The following is a 16421-nucleotide window of genomic DNA, read 5'->3' as shown; positions in this document are numbered from 1 at the left end:
CACACCCTGAACCCCTCATTCCCAGCCCCATACCGCAGCCCTCACCCCCCACACTCCAGCCCTAAGCCCCTCCCACACCCCTCATCCCCAGGTCGATTGGGTCGTAGGCATCAACAATTTTCTTCAGCTGGGTCGCCAGAAAAAAAAGTTGGAAAACCACTGCCTTATAATATAGTAAATAATCACTCTCCCTCCCTGGTGTTTATACCCTTGAAATCTTTGGAGACTAATCCTGTCCACACTCCTCCTGCACCTGAGGCACATCCAGAGCTGTTCTTATACTACAAAAAAAAAAAAAAGTTCTTATCTGAATTCCAAACAGCTATTTGGTCAATCACATTGATGTCTTTTTAGTCACTGGTTTTGAGCATCCACAAACAGCTTTTTGTTGGTATGAATCCTGTAGGAATGGCTGTTTGTTATACAAATACCTGTACGGATATGCAACAAAGCTATTCAGAGGCAATAGCTGAGTCTGTATCACCTTTGTGCTTTTAGTCTCACCAAGTGCAGAGAATAGGGACACCCACTCCTCCCTTACCTGTGCCATTCCCTCCTCACAGAAAGGCGCTTGGACTTTCAGAAATGTCCCCCTCCCCCAATCCCATGGATGGCAAACTAGCACCAAGTAGGTACCTAAAATCCCTTCTGGGTGGGAAAGATGTGATCTGTGTCTGGAAGGTCCACTGCACCCAGGTGGGCGGGAGGGGGGGAGCCACAATTGCACTCCATGTTTTGCACCAGAAAAACTAAGGAATGAGGGGAAAGAGAGAAAGTCAGTTTTAAAGCCACAGAAAACTGGATCCCTGGGTCACCTATACCCCAGGCACTTCAATCTACAATGACTGAGTAGCCTGTATCAAAAGTTGCTCCCCCTGCACTAGGTGAACAAAGCTATCCCAGGCTTACTAGCTAAACGGCTTTTTAAAATACCTAGATTAATCACAGCCTCATGAGTTACACAGATGATTTCTTTTCCATACATATTTGAGGCCCCGATTAGAGTCATGTTTTTGCTTCTACAATAAGGCTTATGTGCATGAAGCACTTTACCCCATGCTGACTGGATACATTTCCAACACCAATCAAAGAGAGAACTACCTATATCTGTTCTTTTCTATTGCCTATTCTATATAGACCATTTTACTATTTTGTCTTTTTTGCTGTCCTTCATAAGCACAGCCTTTAGAGAAACCTATGCTTTCACATCATGATACCAGAGCTAATTAAGTACAAACCTGATCTGTAAACTGTAATGCTCTGCACATATATTATACAGCATATGCACAGGTTCACTAAACCTCCTTTATTAATGTTAGATGAAGGGGCTTCTGACTCTCAGCCTTTCTTGTAGTGGATAGAACAGCTGGTTCTAGACAGAGAATCTTGGGCCAGTGACTGATTATTAACAATGACACTAATTGTTTACTCAGTACACCCTGAAGCAGAAAACAGCCAGGCAACTGAGGCAAGAAAAAGGAAAACATTAGGCTTTTCTTTTAAACATTTAAATAAGGCAAGAGAAAGGAGGAGGAATGAAATTTTCCTCTTCGCACTTTCTCCAAAGCGGTTTATTTTTATATTTTAACATATTGTTATAGCACCAACACAGTGTGAGCAGTGAAATATTCTCTAATACTGCACAAGAGAATTGGAGAGCGTGTGAGGGAGTAGGAGGCTCAGTTTCTCAGGTCTTATTACACTGGAGCCATTGTGGTTGAAGCTTCATCAGTGCAACCTCCAAGTGCAGACAAGGCAAGCTGAGATTTGCACCACTGGTGCCCAAAACTGGGATATACCCTTCTGACTTCCACTAATCATGCCTTTAATCCTTTGTTTTGTAAGAAGCTCATCCTGCAGAGAGTAACAGTATAATACTGGAAGGTTTTAATTCACATATTAAATGCTAACTGCCTTCCTACTACTACCCCTGACAAAACATACTGAATATAACTCTAAATTGTAAGAGGAAACTGAGGTTCAAAGACATCCCTCATCCACCAATCCTAAATTTTTATTCCCCCTCTGAATGTGGTACTCTGCTTTGGTGCAGTTTCCCATCCAAACCACCCTGCTAAAGCATCTATAAACTCCATGGTAACACAGGTTACAATTTCTCTCATCTGCTGGTAAAGCCTTAGATACTATAAATACTTCTTTCTTGGGTTATAGTGTCAGGGTTCCTTCCCCACTCTGAACTCTAGGGTACAGATGTGGGGACCCGTATGAAAAACCCCCTAAGCTTATTTTTACCAGCTTAGGTTAAAATCTGGTATGCTGCCACCACTAAGCGATTTAACAAAGAATCAGGGAAGAGATCACTTGGAGACATCTCCCAAAATATCCCCCCAAGCCCTTACACCCCCTTTCCTGGGGAGGCTTGAGAATAAACATGCGCACAAACCAGCCTCGGATTTTTAAGACCCAAAAAACCCAATCAGATTCTTAAAAAACAGAACTTTATTGGAAGAACAAAAAAAGATAAGAGAACAACTCTGTAAGATCAGAATGGAAGATAATCTTAGCGGCAGTCAGATTCAAAACATAGAGAATCCCTCTAGGCAAAACCTTAAATTACAAAAAGACACAAAAACAGGAATACACATTTCCTCCAGCACAGCGCATTTCACAAGCCAAAACAAAGAAAACCTAACGTATTTTCTAGCTAGATTACTTACTAACTTTACAGGAGTTGGAGGGCTTGCATCCTTGAACTGTTCCTGGCAAAGGTATCACACAGACAGACAAAAGCCTCCCCCTACCCATTTGAAAGTATCTTGTCCCCCCATTGGTCATTTCTTGGTCAGATGATAGCCAGGTTATCTGAGCTTCTTAACCCTTTACAGGTAAGAGGATTTTATAGTACTGTATCAGAGCTTCTTAACCCCTTCCCTTTACATTTATGACATAGGGTTATCATAAAAATCAGAAGAAAACTATTATAAACAAGCATGTTTGCTGGCAAACACTGCAGAAATAAATCAAACATAAAACAAAGAAGAGGATGTTTCACAATAAAGCAAGCTGGGGAAAGTGTGACACTGAAAGCACAAATACAAATAAAGACTGGTGCAACTGACATGAAAGGCTTTCTGAAAAATGCAACTACTTAAAAGCAAACAATTATTACTACCTTCTGAAAGCAAGTTTCGTTAGAAAAAAGGTAAATAAATGTTATGAGAAGAAAATTATTTTTTTCAAGTGGGATTTCTCTTCCAGGCTTGCCTACATACACATTTCTGCACCAACAGATGTCTTCCAGCCAGAGATATGGTCTCCAAGCATACACATGACTTCAGTGAATACTATTATTACTATAGCACCTAGGATCTTTAAAACCTAAATACTGAATGAAATGTAGGAAGATAGCTGAGAAAATAGCTTTACAGCTACCACTGTAGTTACATCAATGCAAATTTCTGGTACAGGCAAGGGTAGCTGTGATTTACACCAGTGTTCCCAGAAACTTGGGTATATTGCAACAGTTCAAATCATGACTTCCCTTACCTACAGTAGGAGCTTGTATTGGTGCAGCTATGTCAATGGTTGGAATCTGGACAAATTCCCACAAAGACAAGTACTCTTCAGGTTGACAGGGCCGAACGGTAGTACAGTGGTACCATGTTCTGCTTCTAAGGGGAGCGTAAAGGTGAGTGCGCTTCATGATCTTATACAACCATGTGGTCCACAACCTCTAGCAGCACTGAAGTCCACACCTAATTTTCATATAGGTTTATACGGCATTTTAATTAATGTAAAGGCACACAGTTATTTTTAATTTATAAAGCACTGTAAGTGTACAAAAATAGCATTTTAAACAGACAGTGTGTTGCAGGGTACAGAGAAAATTCTATCAATCAGGAGACTGCTTCACAGAAGCTAATTTCTTGAGGGTCTGGCTAAATCTTTGAGGTGGCTATGAACATTATGAAATTGAGCTGATTAGGTGACTGCTGTTTGGATTTATTCAGATTAACGATATGAAGTCTTGTTCACAAATAAGTAGTCTCAAAGAAGGTTATAGTAATGAGTTAGCTTTGTAACTCTGGACATCTGTCACTTGCCCAGCATTTACAGAAAATTGAAATAAAAATTCTTTCATGAAACCTGGATCAGATCACTGTAATTGAATCAATCCTAGCTAATCTTTGACTTCAGTTTCTTCAGCCTCAGGTGGAAGAGAATCTTCAAAAAACTTGATCTCTTTTGTCCTTCTGAAAGTCTCTGAACCATTGATCAATGTTATTTTAACACTAGAACATAATAATGGCCATACTGGGTCACAATCAATGGTCCTTCTAGCCCAGCAGCCTGTCTTCCGACAGTGGCCAATGCCAAATGCTTCAGAGGGAACTAACAGAACAGGCCAATTATTGCATGATCCATCCCGTCGTCCAGTCCCAGCATCTGGCAGTCAGAGGCTTAGGGACACCCAGAGCCTGGGGTTGCATTCCTGACCATCTTGGCCAATAGCCATTGATGGCCCTACCCCTCCATGAACTTACCTAATTCTTCTTTGCACTCAGTTATACTTTTGTCCTGCATAACATCCCCTGGCAACAAGTTCCACAAGTTGACAGTGCATTGTATGAAGAAGTGCTTCCTTTTCTTTGTTTTAAACCTGCTGCCTATTAATTTCATTGGGTGACCCCTTGTTCTTGTGTTATGTGAAGGGGTACTTCCTTATCCACTTTCTCCACACCATGCATGATTTTATAGAAACTTCTATAGCTTGATCTATTCAGCATAGGGCTGACTGTCACATTTTTGAGCATTTGTTCGGAAGTCAGAAAATAGAAAAAGTCATTTATCTGAAGTAGCAACATTGCAGCTAAAAACAAAGAGGTCCTTCACCAACGTTCTGCCCTCTGCTGCTACAGCAGCTGCAAGCATAGTTGCTCACTCTCTTTTAAAACCCTAACAGCTGCAAGCAAAGGGTTTACATTCTTCTTTGAAGTTTAGCGTTTTTATATAACTGAAAATATTTTTGTGGACTGTTGATAGTCAAGAAGTGACTTAATACTTGCAGAGGAAGGAATACTCAGAGCCCTGCAGAGTTTGCGGCAGAATGAGCCTTCAACATAAACAAACTTCCCAGGATAAATGTTGCTTTGACTCCTTGATCTGTTCAGACTATCTACCGCAGAGGTAGATACTCTCTACCTCAAAGTCTGATTGTCTACTCACCTCCCACTACCCACTCTGGCTGGTATTCCACTTCTCCAGAGGTAAAGGGTACTAGCCCAAGGCTGTGGATTGTATTCCACAGACCTAATAGACTATCTTCTGTGTGGTCTGTCTAAATATATTAGATAAATGTTGATTAACTATACTACTACTGGTCATTTAAACAAATAGCTAGTTTCAGGCTTCAGAGTTAACTCTTCAGTTAGATGTGAGGAGGGAGTTCACACAGTTCAGAATCCTCTGTACAGTAAGACAGTACTGCAGCAGTTTACATTTGGAAAGTTTCCTTTGCAAGTACAGGGAGCAGAAACTTCAATGGAAAAAAAAAGTCAAAAGCTTAAACTCTGCAGTAACAGGGGCCATCAATGAGCTACAGGAAACACCCTGGCAAGCCAAAGTTGTGGACCATGATTCTGCTGCAATCTTTCACTAATTCAAGAGTTACATTGATGTGCCTTTGACGGAGACATGTCCAATTTTTAGGTAAAGATAACTGCCTTAGTACTGAGATTAAATGTTGCATCTAGCTAGGTGAAGATAACTATCCCAGTTTGTATTTCTAAGTTTATTTCTAGGTAGTTCCTGTAGCTTTGAGTACAGGAATTACAATTCCCAGGATGCATTGGGGACAGGGAAGACCAGAAGGAGAAAGAGGAGAAGAAAGGAAGAATGTGAGCTCTGTGAAAGAATGAGGGGAATAAACCTTACCTTTGCTGTTATCATAGAACCACAGGGTTAGAAGGGACAACAAGGGTCATCTAATCTAACTCCCTGCCAAGATGTTGGATTTGTTGAGTCTAAACCATTGAAGACAAATGGCTATCCAGCTTCCTTTTGAAAACCTCCAGCAAAGGAGCTTCTACAACCTCCTTAGGCAATCTGTGCCACTGTCCTTCTGTTCTTACAGTTAGAAAGATTTTCCCTGAGATTTAATCTAAAACTGTGATGCTGTAGTTTGAACCCATTGCCTCTTGTGGCAAGAGAACGACTTTTTTCCGTCTTTTTTTTATGGCAGCCTTTCAAGTATTTGAAGATTGCTACCATGTCCCCCTCTCAATCTCCTCTTTTCCAAACAAAACGTACCCAGTTCCTTCAGCCTTTGCTCATACGACTTACATTCCATCCCTTTGATCATTTGTGTCACTTGCCTCTGGATCCTTTCCAGTTTCTCCACATCCTTTCTATACAATGGTGACCAAAACTGGACACAGTACTCCAGTTGAGGCCTGACCAGTGCCAAGTAGAGCAGTACTATTGCCTCCAATGACTTGCATGCTATTCCTTGCTAATGCCTAAAATTGCATTTGCTTTTTTTGCAATAGCATCACATTGCTGATTCATGTTGAGGTTGTGATCTATCACAATTCCCAGATCCTTCTCAGCAGTGCTACTGCCAAACCAGTTATCCCCCATTTTGTATGTGTGCATTTGGTTTTTCTTCCCTGAGTGTAGAACTTATATTTGTCTTTATTGAATTTCATTTTGTTGACTATAACCCTATTCTTTAATTTATCAAGATCCCTCTGAATTTTAGCTCTATCGTAGAATCATAGAATATCAGGGTTGGAAGGGACCTCAGGAGGTCATCTAGTCCAACCCCCTGGTCAAAGCAGGACCAATCCCCAACTAAATCATCCCAGCCAGGGCTTTGTCAAGCCTGACCTTAAAAACCTCAAAGGAAGGAGATTCCACCACCTCCCTAGGTAACGCATTCCAGTGCTTCACCACCCTCCTAGTGAAAAAGTTTTTCCTAATATCCAACCTAAACCTCCCCCACTGCAACTTGAGACCATTACTCCTTGCTCGGTCATCTGCTACCACTGAGAACAGTCTAGAGCCATCCTCTTTGGAACCCCCTTTCAGGTAGTTGAAAGCAGCTATCAAATCCCCCCTCATTCTTCTCTTCCACAGACTAAACAATCCCAATTCCTTCAGCCTCTCCTCATAAGTCATGTGTTCCAGTCCCCTAATCATTTTTGTTGCCCTCTGCTGGACGTTTTCCAATTTTTCCACACCCTTCTTGTAGTGTGGGGCCCAAAACTGGACACAGTACTCCAGATGAGGCCTCACCAATGTCAAATAGAGGGGAACGATCATGTCCCTCGATCTGCTGGCAATGCCCCTATTTATACATCCCAAAATGCCATTGGCCTTCTTGGCAACAACAGCATACTGTTGACTCATATCGAGCTTCTCGTCCACTGTAACCCCTAGGTCCTTTTCTGCAGAACTGCTGCCTAGTCATTCGGTCCCTTCTAAGTGTCGGCAAACGCCCCTAAGCTGTGTGTCATCTGCAAATTTATCAGTATGCTCTGTATTCCTACATTCTGGTCATTAATAAAGATGTTAAACAACACTGGGCCCAGAACAGATCCCTGTGGAATCCCACTTGAAACCTCCCTCTAATCGGACATCATTCCATTAACAGTTACTCTTTGTTTGCAATTGTTTAACCAATTATGTACTGAGCTTTCTGAGTTTTCCTCAAAGAGGTTCAAGTACAAAAGAAACTGGCGATGAGCATAGAAGAACCACAGATAAACAGAACTCTAATTCAGGGGTCAGCAACTTGCGGCACGCAAGATTATTTTGAGTGGCACTCACACTGCCCGGGTCCCGGCCAATGGTCCCGGGGGTTCTGCTGCCAGCCCGGGGTCCTACTGCTGGCCCCCTGCCACCCAGAGTTCCATCTGCCAGCCCCCATTCAGCCAGCTGCCGGTCCCAGGTCCCGGCCGCTCTGCTGCCATCCTCGGGTCCCAGCCGCCAGCCTGGGGCTCTGCAGCCACCCCCAGCTGTGGCCCACTGGCCCCAGCCTGGGGCAGTGAGGGGTGCAGACAGGGGCAAGAGGAGGCACAGCTCAGCACGCCCACCTTAAAAATTGTTCCAGCGCCACTGTACTGGGATATTTTTAAGTCCCGATTTGCTGCTTACATCATTATCATGTCACATGGAACAGCACGTTGCGTTTGACGTTGTGCGTGCCATCTGTCATGATTTTTCTCCCCACTGTAAGTTGAGGTGCACATCTGACAAAATGTCAGCTCCTAAGAAAGCAAAGTTAGATGTCCTTTCACTTCACTTCACAGAACATTTGGTGGCTAAGTTGTGGCAAGGTTTTGGTGCGATTAAGGCCTTTTTGTCAGAAAAAGGACAAAACTACCCTGAACTGGATGACGACAAATGGCTGTGTAAGCTCATGTTTCTAACTGACATCACCACTCACCTAATCGAACTCAATCTCCATCTCCAGGGTGCAGGGCAAACGGTTCTGGATCTTTACGAAATCCTGGAAGGCATTTGTTGTAAAACTAGAAGTCTTTTCTCGGGATATTCGAACATCAACTTTCTGCTACTTCCAACACATAAAAGAGCTATCGACATGTTGCACTGTCAGTGTCAATGAGATTGGAATGTACATGTAAGAACTGGAATCAGAATTTTCTGACAGATTTCAAGATTTCCAGCAATTTGGCCCAATGCTTTTGTTTCCAATTAAACCTGAAAAGTTCAACGAAAGCGACTCGGATTTGTCTGTATTTCAGTGGATGGGTGTTGAAGATTTTGAAATTAAGCTCATTCAGTTAAAAAGCTCAGAATTGTGGGTATCAAAGTTTGGAGATCTGCAGGGTGCACTTAAAGCTACTGAGAGAGCTCATGGGGCCTCTATTCTGACCTGCTGGACGTCCCTGACAGTGAAATTTAAACTGTTTGAAGAAAATTGCGTTTGCAATGCTTTCAGCATTTGGATCCATATACCTGTGTGAACAGGTATTTTCACACATGAAATCTGTCCTCTGTCCCTCTTGGAGCTGGTTAACAACTGATCACTCAGAAACCTGTGTGCAGCTTAAACTATCCAAATACATGCCAGACACTGGAAAACTCAGCAAGGAAAAGCAAGGGCAAGGATCACACTAAACTGATAAGATCTGCATTTTAATTTAATTTTAAATGAAGCTTCTTAAACATTTAAAAAACCTTATTTACTTTAGATCCAACAATAGTTTAGTTATATATTATAGAGAGATCCCTTCTAAAAACATTAAAATGTATTACTGGCACTCAAAACCTTAAATTAGAGTGAATAAATGAAGACTTGGCACACCACTTCTGATAGGTTGCCAACCCCTGCTCTAATTTATCCAAATGCCTCATGATTCCCTGCTGCTCTGAGATGCTGTTGCTGCTCCCAGGGAAACTCCACCGGCCTGTAGCCTACTACTGTCTGCAACTTGCTGAAAAGACAAATTTAAAGGGGCAGTGTCTATTTTTTCATAGTCCTCATTTTTCACAGCTAAAGCATTCCTCTGCAGTTCTGAATACCCCAGCTGCACCAAGAACAAGTACAGGTCCAGTCAACCATTTCTGTGACCAGCATTTCTTACCAACAAATTCTTCTCCATGTTCCTTGCTCAATCACTTGACGTCTCCAACTTGCCTCCACCACACTTATTACCATGACACAAGTTTCACCTCCACCATTCTTCATGCGTATCCCAAAAGATCCTCTGCTCCCATGGAAACAATGGAAGTCTTACTTCAGCAAGCAACTTCTACTTACGTTCCAGAAAAGCGGAAAGGCTTACTGCTTTATTGCCTTGGTCCTGATGGGCAACAAATCTTCAAGCATCTCCCTCCTCTTACTGACATACTGCAAGATGTGACTCCATATGATGCTGCTCTCTGAGCCCTGGATGATCATTTTAATCTTCTACTAAATGTGGTTGAATGCTTCAAGTTCTATTCCCGAGTACAGATACCTCACGAGCCCATCAACAACTATGTAACTGCATTACATGAGCTGAATGCAACCTGTGAATTTGCCAGTTTTACAGATGAAATAATCAGAGACCAAATTGTCATGAAGATGAACAGTTCCAAATTCAGGAACAACTCCCCATGATAAAAGGGAACCACAGAAATTGCCTGACAAACGAAGAGCACCATACATTATGCTAAATCACTTTCCATGACGCCAGATGTCTTCCAGCCTGCAGAGGTTAATGCAGTCCAAGATGACAGTATGGAAAGCTCCTTAGTCTACACTCTCAGTGCCTTTTGCCCTCCCACATGCCACATTGCTACCAATGCTACAGGTGCGGTGACCCTGGTCAGAGGCAGATTTTCAAGGCTATTCTGCCAAGAAGTCAGGATGCAAGAAGTACAACAACAACAAAAAGACATTTTTCTAAAGTCTGCTGACGATGTTGTATCTAGAGTTCTCACAGATGAAGATGACGGCAAACTGAATCCCAAGGATGTTTTGAATGTGACAGGAGATCATCACATCAATCCACATTGAGTTGCTGGCCATGTAATGATGACGTTAGTGGATTCTGGTTTGCCTTTTACTGTAGTTCCCAACCAATTCTGCAATGTGCTTTGTGCCAGCTCCCAACCCATGCTGCATTCTCCAGACACATACCCCAGAGGGTCTGGTGGATCTCCCATCCACATCAATGGCTATTTTACAACTATCCTTGAGTACAAAGGCCATAATGCACAAGGGAAAAAAAATCTATGTACCCCAAAAGGGAGTTTCTATTTTAGGATGTAATCAAAGGGATCTTCAGATTATATTCGATCGAATAGTAGAGAACCTCTCCTGCAAACTGAGGATAGGCTACAACCAGAAATCATCTCTGACTTTCTAGAAGTTTTCACCGATACCAAAGATGTTCCCAAAAAGCTCAAGCACAAGATCCTGCTAAAAAAACAATGCAATGTTTACGCAGCATAAAGTGCTAAACATACCAATTGCACAGAGACAACCAAAGAGGAAATTTCAAAACTATGTAAAGCAGATATCGCTGAACTAGTTGATTTATCAGAATGGGTTTCTCTTCATTCTCAAGAGGAAACCTAATGGTGCTATTTGCATATTTGTGGATTTGATAGATCTAAACTTCAACACTGTTCCAGATTGTCATCCTCTGCCCAACCTTGGTGAAATGCTGCTCAACTTAAAGGAGGCAAGAGTCTTTGTAACCCTTGATTTATTCTTAGCTTACCACCAGATCCCCTTAACGGAAGAATCCCACATGTACACATCTTTCATCACTCCAGAAGGTCCGTTCCAATTCTAAAAGATGCCACTTGGATTAGCCTCTGCAGCATCTGTATTCCAGAGAATGATGCATTGGATCTCTGGAGAGACAAGGGACGTTACTTTCAAGATGATATTGTAATGTATGGCAAAGATGAATCCAAACAGGATCTCATCCTAAACAAGGTTATAGAAAAACTTCAATGACATGGACTTACCATCAACAAGAAGAAAAGTCAATTCCGTACCAACTTAGTGACATAACTAGGACATACAACCAAAACCACACCATGTGAAAGCCATCTGTGATATAACAGAGCCAAACAATAAGGACAAACTTTAATCCGTCTTGGATTGTGTCAATGCTATTCGAAATCTATACAGCAATTTGCTATGAAAGTAGTTCCTTTGTATCATCTCCTAAAAAAGGATGTTATGTTTGAATGGGATGAAGTGTGCAAGAACAGCTTTAAACAAGATCAAACATGCAATTTCAACCAGGCCAACTCTACGACCCTTTGATTCTGAGAAGCAAACGATTGTCACAACAGATGCTTGTGAGTATGGTCTTGAGCCACATCTTATCATGAGGATGCAATAGAGAAAGATGAATGGATTGTCACTGCACAAATCTCAAGGAATGATCACAGTCTCAGAGTGAGCAACAGCCATGAGAGACGACAAGGCACTTTAGGACCTAAAGACTTCCATAGTCAATGGATGGCTTTACAGGAGGATGACATCAGAACACTTACAACCATGTAGAAACATATCACATGAGTTGCCCCTTATAAATTAATAGATTTTGAGAATTTACCATCTTTTGTGCCTATACTTCTGAAAGAATGACTGATTCTCCCGACACATGAAGGAAACCTGGGAATGAATACAACCAAAAGACAACTGCAACATGACTTCTGGTGGCCAGGGATGGATGAGCAGCTTGAGGAAATAATCAAGAATTGCATGGCTTGTGCTAGTAGTGATAAGTCACAGAAACCTTCAGCATCCCTCTCACACCAGTTGACTATCCTAACTGTCCATGGGAGAAACCAGCTTGACATAATGGGATCATCTGAAGATTACCCTGTTATGCAAAGGTTTGCCATAGTAATGGTAGACTATCATTCAAAGCAGCTGGAAGTTACATTCACTGGAATGGTTACTACTGAAACAGCGGTTAAGTTCATGTGATCAGTCTTTAGCCAAGAAGGATTTCCCAAGGAATTGATAATTGACAATAGAATACAATTAACCTGCTGAAATGCAACGCTACTTCAGTAGCAATAGTATCAAGCGCAAAATAGTTTTTTTATACCAGCGGAGAATTAATGGTGTAGCTGAGAGAATGAACAGACTGGTTAAAGAAAGTCTTTAATTTACCAGTTTGCAAATGAGACCATGGAAAAAAAACTTTATGTGAAACACTGTTTGCTTACAGGACCACTACACACTCAACAGGAGTACCACCCTTCAAACTGTTAGAGGATGTAAGGCCAATACATGACTTACTATCTGTCAAATGCTTATACAGTCTCCTTTTTCAACCAAACCTTCAGGTGAAACTATTCATGAATGTTTTAAGAACAAAAAGGAGAAATACAGACAGTATGTAGATCATAAGAAAGGTGCTAAACCTCACAAGCTTTAAATTGAAAATTTTGTTCATGTGAAGCTGCCATGCAGAGTCAAAAAAGGGCATTCAAGACATTCATGTCATCTGCAGCTAACAGAAATCTGAGGAGATTCCGCTATATAAAGAAATGGAACATTTCAAGATTATCCACAGCTCATCAGCTAGCCGCTGACGAAGAGAATCACAATTTCCACCTTGGACCAGAGAGCATCAATGACACAGATAGCGATGATGGATAATCTATACTAGTAGGAATTGCTCCCTCACCTAGTCTCATTCCTGCCTCTCCGGGTATTAGAGGTGTAAGACAAAGGAGACTGCCAAAAAGGTTGGAAAACTTTGTTACTGGACTTAAGTGATGGCTTGGATGCGACTGTTGAAAGTTTTACAATGATTATTCTAAAGGGAATTGTGTATTGTAGCTATCTAGGTGCACATAGCAACCCCAGATTGTGTGTGTAAATTTTGTTCCTAGTGGGTCCTATAACCTTGAGTCCAGGAACTACAATTCCCAGGATGCATGGGAGGAGAGCGAGAAGTGGAAGAAGATGGAAAGACAGAAAGAATGTGAGATTGGTGAAAGAGTGAGGGGAATAAACCTTACCTTTGCTGTTATCAAGCTTCCTGAGTTTTCCTCAAAGGGGAACAAAAATTAATATGGAGGAAAAATGGAGTGGGGGGGGGGGACTCAAAGAAGGCAGAGTGGCCCAAAGGATAAAACACTGGATTAGGATTACTGGAAGAATAGTATTGTAAGTACTAATTGGTATTTATAGCTTATTACTAAAATATTAATTTCTTCAGTGGACTGGGGTGGGAGTGAGGGAAGGATTTCTTCACATCCCCAATGTAATAATTTTGTGACAAAATTGAAAAGAAACTCACTATTAAGATTCTGAATCTATCTAAACCTATGCTAAAGTAATTAGATGTCACAGAGTTTCAGATTTGTGAATGCTATGTACCACATCTGTTACAATATTGATAGAGCCAGATAAGGCTGAAACTTGAATTTCAACTCTGAAGTTTCTTGATATGGTTAGTTTGCCTCACTAATGTTATTTAAATTAGGATATAAATTTTCTGATGTTAACAAAATATACTTGTTGGAGTAACAAATTCAGGATCCATTGTATTTTGGTCTGGGTCATCCAATTGGTCTTTTTTGTCTTTAGTTTCTATGATTCTGTTAGTTTAGATTTAGCTACTTTTTAAAAGTAGCTTTTGGCACTCTGTACCATAGATTCCAAGTGAGTCAATCCTCATTATGCAGATCACTGACCTGAATCTGCAGATACTCTGTTACAATCTTGCCTGCCAATCGAGCTGCCAAGCAGGCTAATTAAATACCAGACCTGAAGCATATGCAGTTTTAGTTGAAAAAAGTGACCCTGCTTTTAAAGTGGCCATTTAAAAATTCAGCCATTATTATTTTCTCTAAAATATGAAAAAACTATTTGAACATATAACTGATTAGTTTAAACGCTGACAATTAATCAAAGCCATTTTTGAGTTGTAAAAATGTGAAAAGCACTTTAAACCAGTTTGTCACATTATTTTTAAAATTATATAAAAATTAAACTTTTTTAAAAATTAAAAATTAGAACAGATCAATTTTTAAAAAATTGTTCCAAACATAGGCTACATATATCCAACTTTATCTTAAAGCTTTAGCTAGGTTTTAGACTCTTAAACCAAGATGTAGACAGACAACCTTACCTGTAATGTTTCAACAGTCTAATTATCAAAACATTTTCACAGAATCAACTATGAACTACAACAATGTTGTAAAATAATAGTTGCCACAGTGCCTTTTTACATAACTATGAAATTACTAGGTTTGCCACCTGTCAGATATTCACAGACTGTTAGACTAATCCCTTCTCCCTTGAACTCTAGCACTGGGCAATGCGGACTGCAAGTACAGGGGAGGAGATTACAGGTCCTTTATTATTTGTCTGTGGAATCCCATGCATACTTGTGCTGATGTATAAATAATAATTTAAAAAATTGCAGGAGAGCAAAAAAAGTTTCTCAAGCTGGATGACAGAGAATAAATAGACTGCCAGCTACAGTACACAGCTTGCCTGCACATACCCACATGCAGGATGCAGAAGAAAGGCAGAATTTAAAAGGCTGTTCTTATCAATAGAGAGGCAGAAACTGGATATTTTTTTAATTCTCTCTCAGCAACCAGAGGCTCTGCAGTGAAGTTTTCCTCTCCAGCACTGAAAACATTTGGTTAAATTCCAAACATGCCTTTGGACCTTCCTGTAGTGTTTTTATTTTTAAATAAAAATTAAAGGTGACAAACCCAGAAGTCTCAAGTGTTGCAGTGAATTACAGCACATAAAACAATGAAACAAATGGATTTACACAGAAATTTATCATTCCTACCTTCTAAATATTTAGAGACTTTCTCCAGTCGGACTGGCATATGGTAAAGGAATGAAATAGAAAGATGCAACATTTAGCTTTAAGAAACTATTTATAGAATTTAAACTGAGAATGAAATGTAAGTAAGTTAGTTGAGAGAGTCTAAATTTTTATTATTATTTACAGTACAAAATAAGGAGGAGGTATTTATTCAAACCTGATGTTAGGCCAGATGCTCTGTTCTTTTTATCCTCTACTATTTCATAGAATGGGCCTATCACTTGTAGTAATTCTTCAACTTTCTCCGTCATTGGCATACTCTCAAGAATCTGTACGAGTCCAAAATACAAAATGTCTTGTGAAACAATATATTAACGATTCATTTTATTTAACTTGGTGCCAAATTTCCTTATGTTCACTGCAATACTCATATAGCAATAACATGTCACAAAATAAATTTTATAACACTCTGTTCAACTCTACATTTTAACATTATATAGCAGGGACGGCCAACCTGTGGCTCCGGAGCCACATGTGGCTCTTCAGAAATTAATATGCAGCTCCTTGTATAGGCACCGACTCCGGGGCTGGAGCTACAGGCGCCAACTTTCCAATGTGCTGGGGAGTGCTCACTGCTCAACCCCTGGCTCTGCCCCTACTCCATCCCTTCCCGCCCCCTCCCCTGAGCCCGCTATGCCCTCGCTCCTCCCCCTCCCCCTCCCAGCCTCCTGCATGCCTTGAAACAGCTGATCAGGAGGTACAGGGAGGGATGGAGAGGCACTGATCAGCGGGGCTGCCATTGGGCAGCAGGCGCTGGGAGCCAGGGGGGAGCTGATGGGGGACTGCTGACATATTACTGTGGCTCTTTGACAACGTACATGGATAAATTCTGGCTCCTTCTCAGGCTCATATTGAATAAACTGTTTATTGTAGTTAAGGGAGTCCATCAGCATATCAATTACAAATTCCAACATTTATTACCTCAGCAATTTCAAACTAAATCAGGTAGAAGTTTGACAGACAGGGGGTGTGTGATCATGTGCAATGTGCTTTTTAATCAGTTTTCCCTTGGGGAAAATGAAACTGAGGGAACTCCTTTCCAACATAATTTTCTTTTTATTTGACATATCCTATCCTCTTTTGGCTGGGTGCAAGCACCATGTTATGAGGTGCCCA

General features: G+C 41.0%; 1 protein-coding gene across 5 annotated transcripts in view; it reads right to left on the bottom strand.

Moving 5' to 3' along the window:
• Positions 1-16421, bottom strand: part of ACBD5 (acyl-CoA binding domain containing 5) — a 56245-nt gene that overhangs the window by 26343 nt on the left and 13481 nt on the right. For 4 of the 5 annotated variants that reach the window (XM_073334323.1, XM_073334324.1, XM_073334326.1 and 1 more), the window contains 2 exons: positions 15463-15574; positions 15267-15299 (listed from right to left, as the gene is read on the bottom strand). In XM_073334323.1, the coding sequence (XP_073190424.1) occupies positions 15267-15299; positions 15463-15574 (145 nt within the window). The remainder of the gene's footprint in view (positions 1-15266; positions 15300-15462; positions 15575-16421) is intronic. The other variant, XM_073334325.1, reaches the window with a different exon arrangement.

This window comes from Lepidochelys kempii, chromosome 2 (genome assembly GCF_965140265.1).
Source record: "Lepidochelys kempii isolate rLepKem1 chromosome 2, rLepKem1.hap2, whole genome shotgun sequence".
Lineage (NCBI taxonomy): Eukaryota > Metazoa > Chordata > Testudines > Cheloniidae > Lepidochelys > Lepidochelys kempii.
Note: the sequence above shows the minus strand (reverse complement) of the source record. Positions and strands in the feature narration are given on the sequence as shown.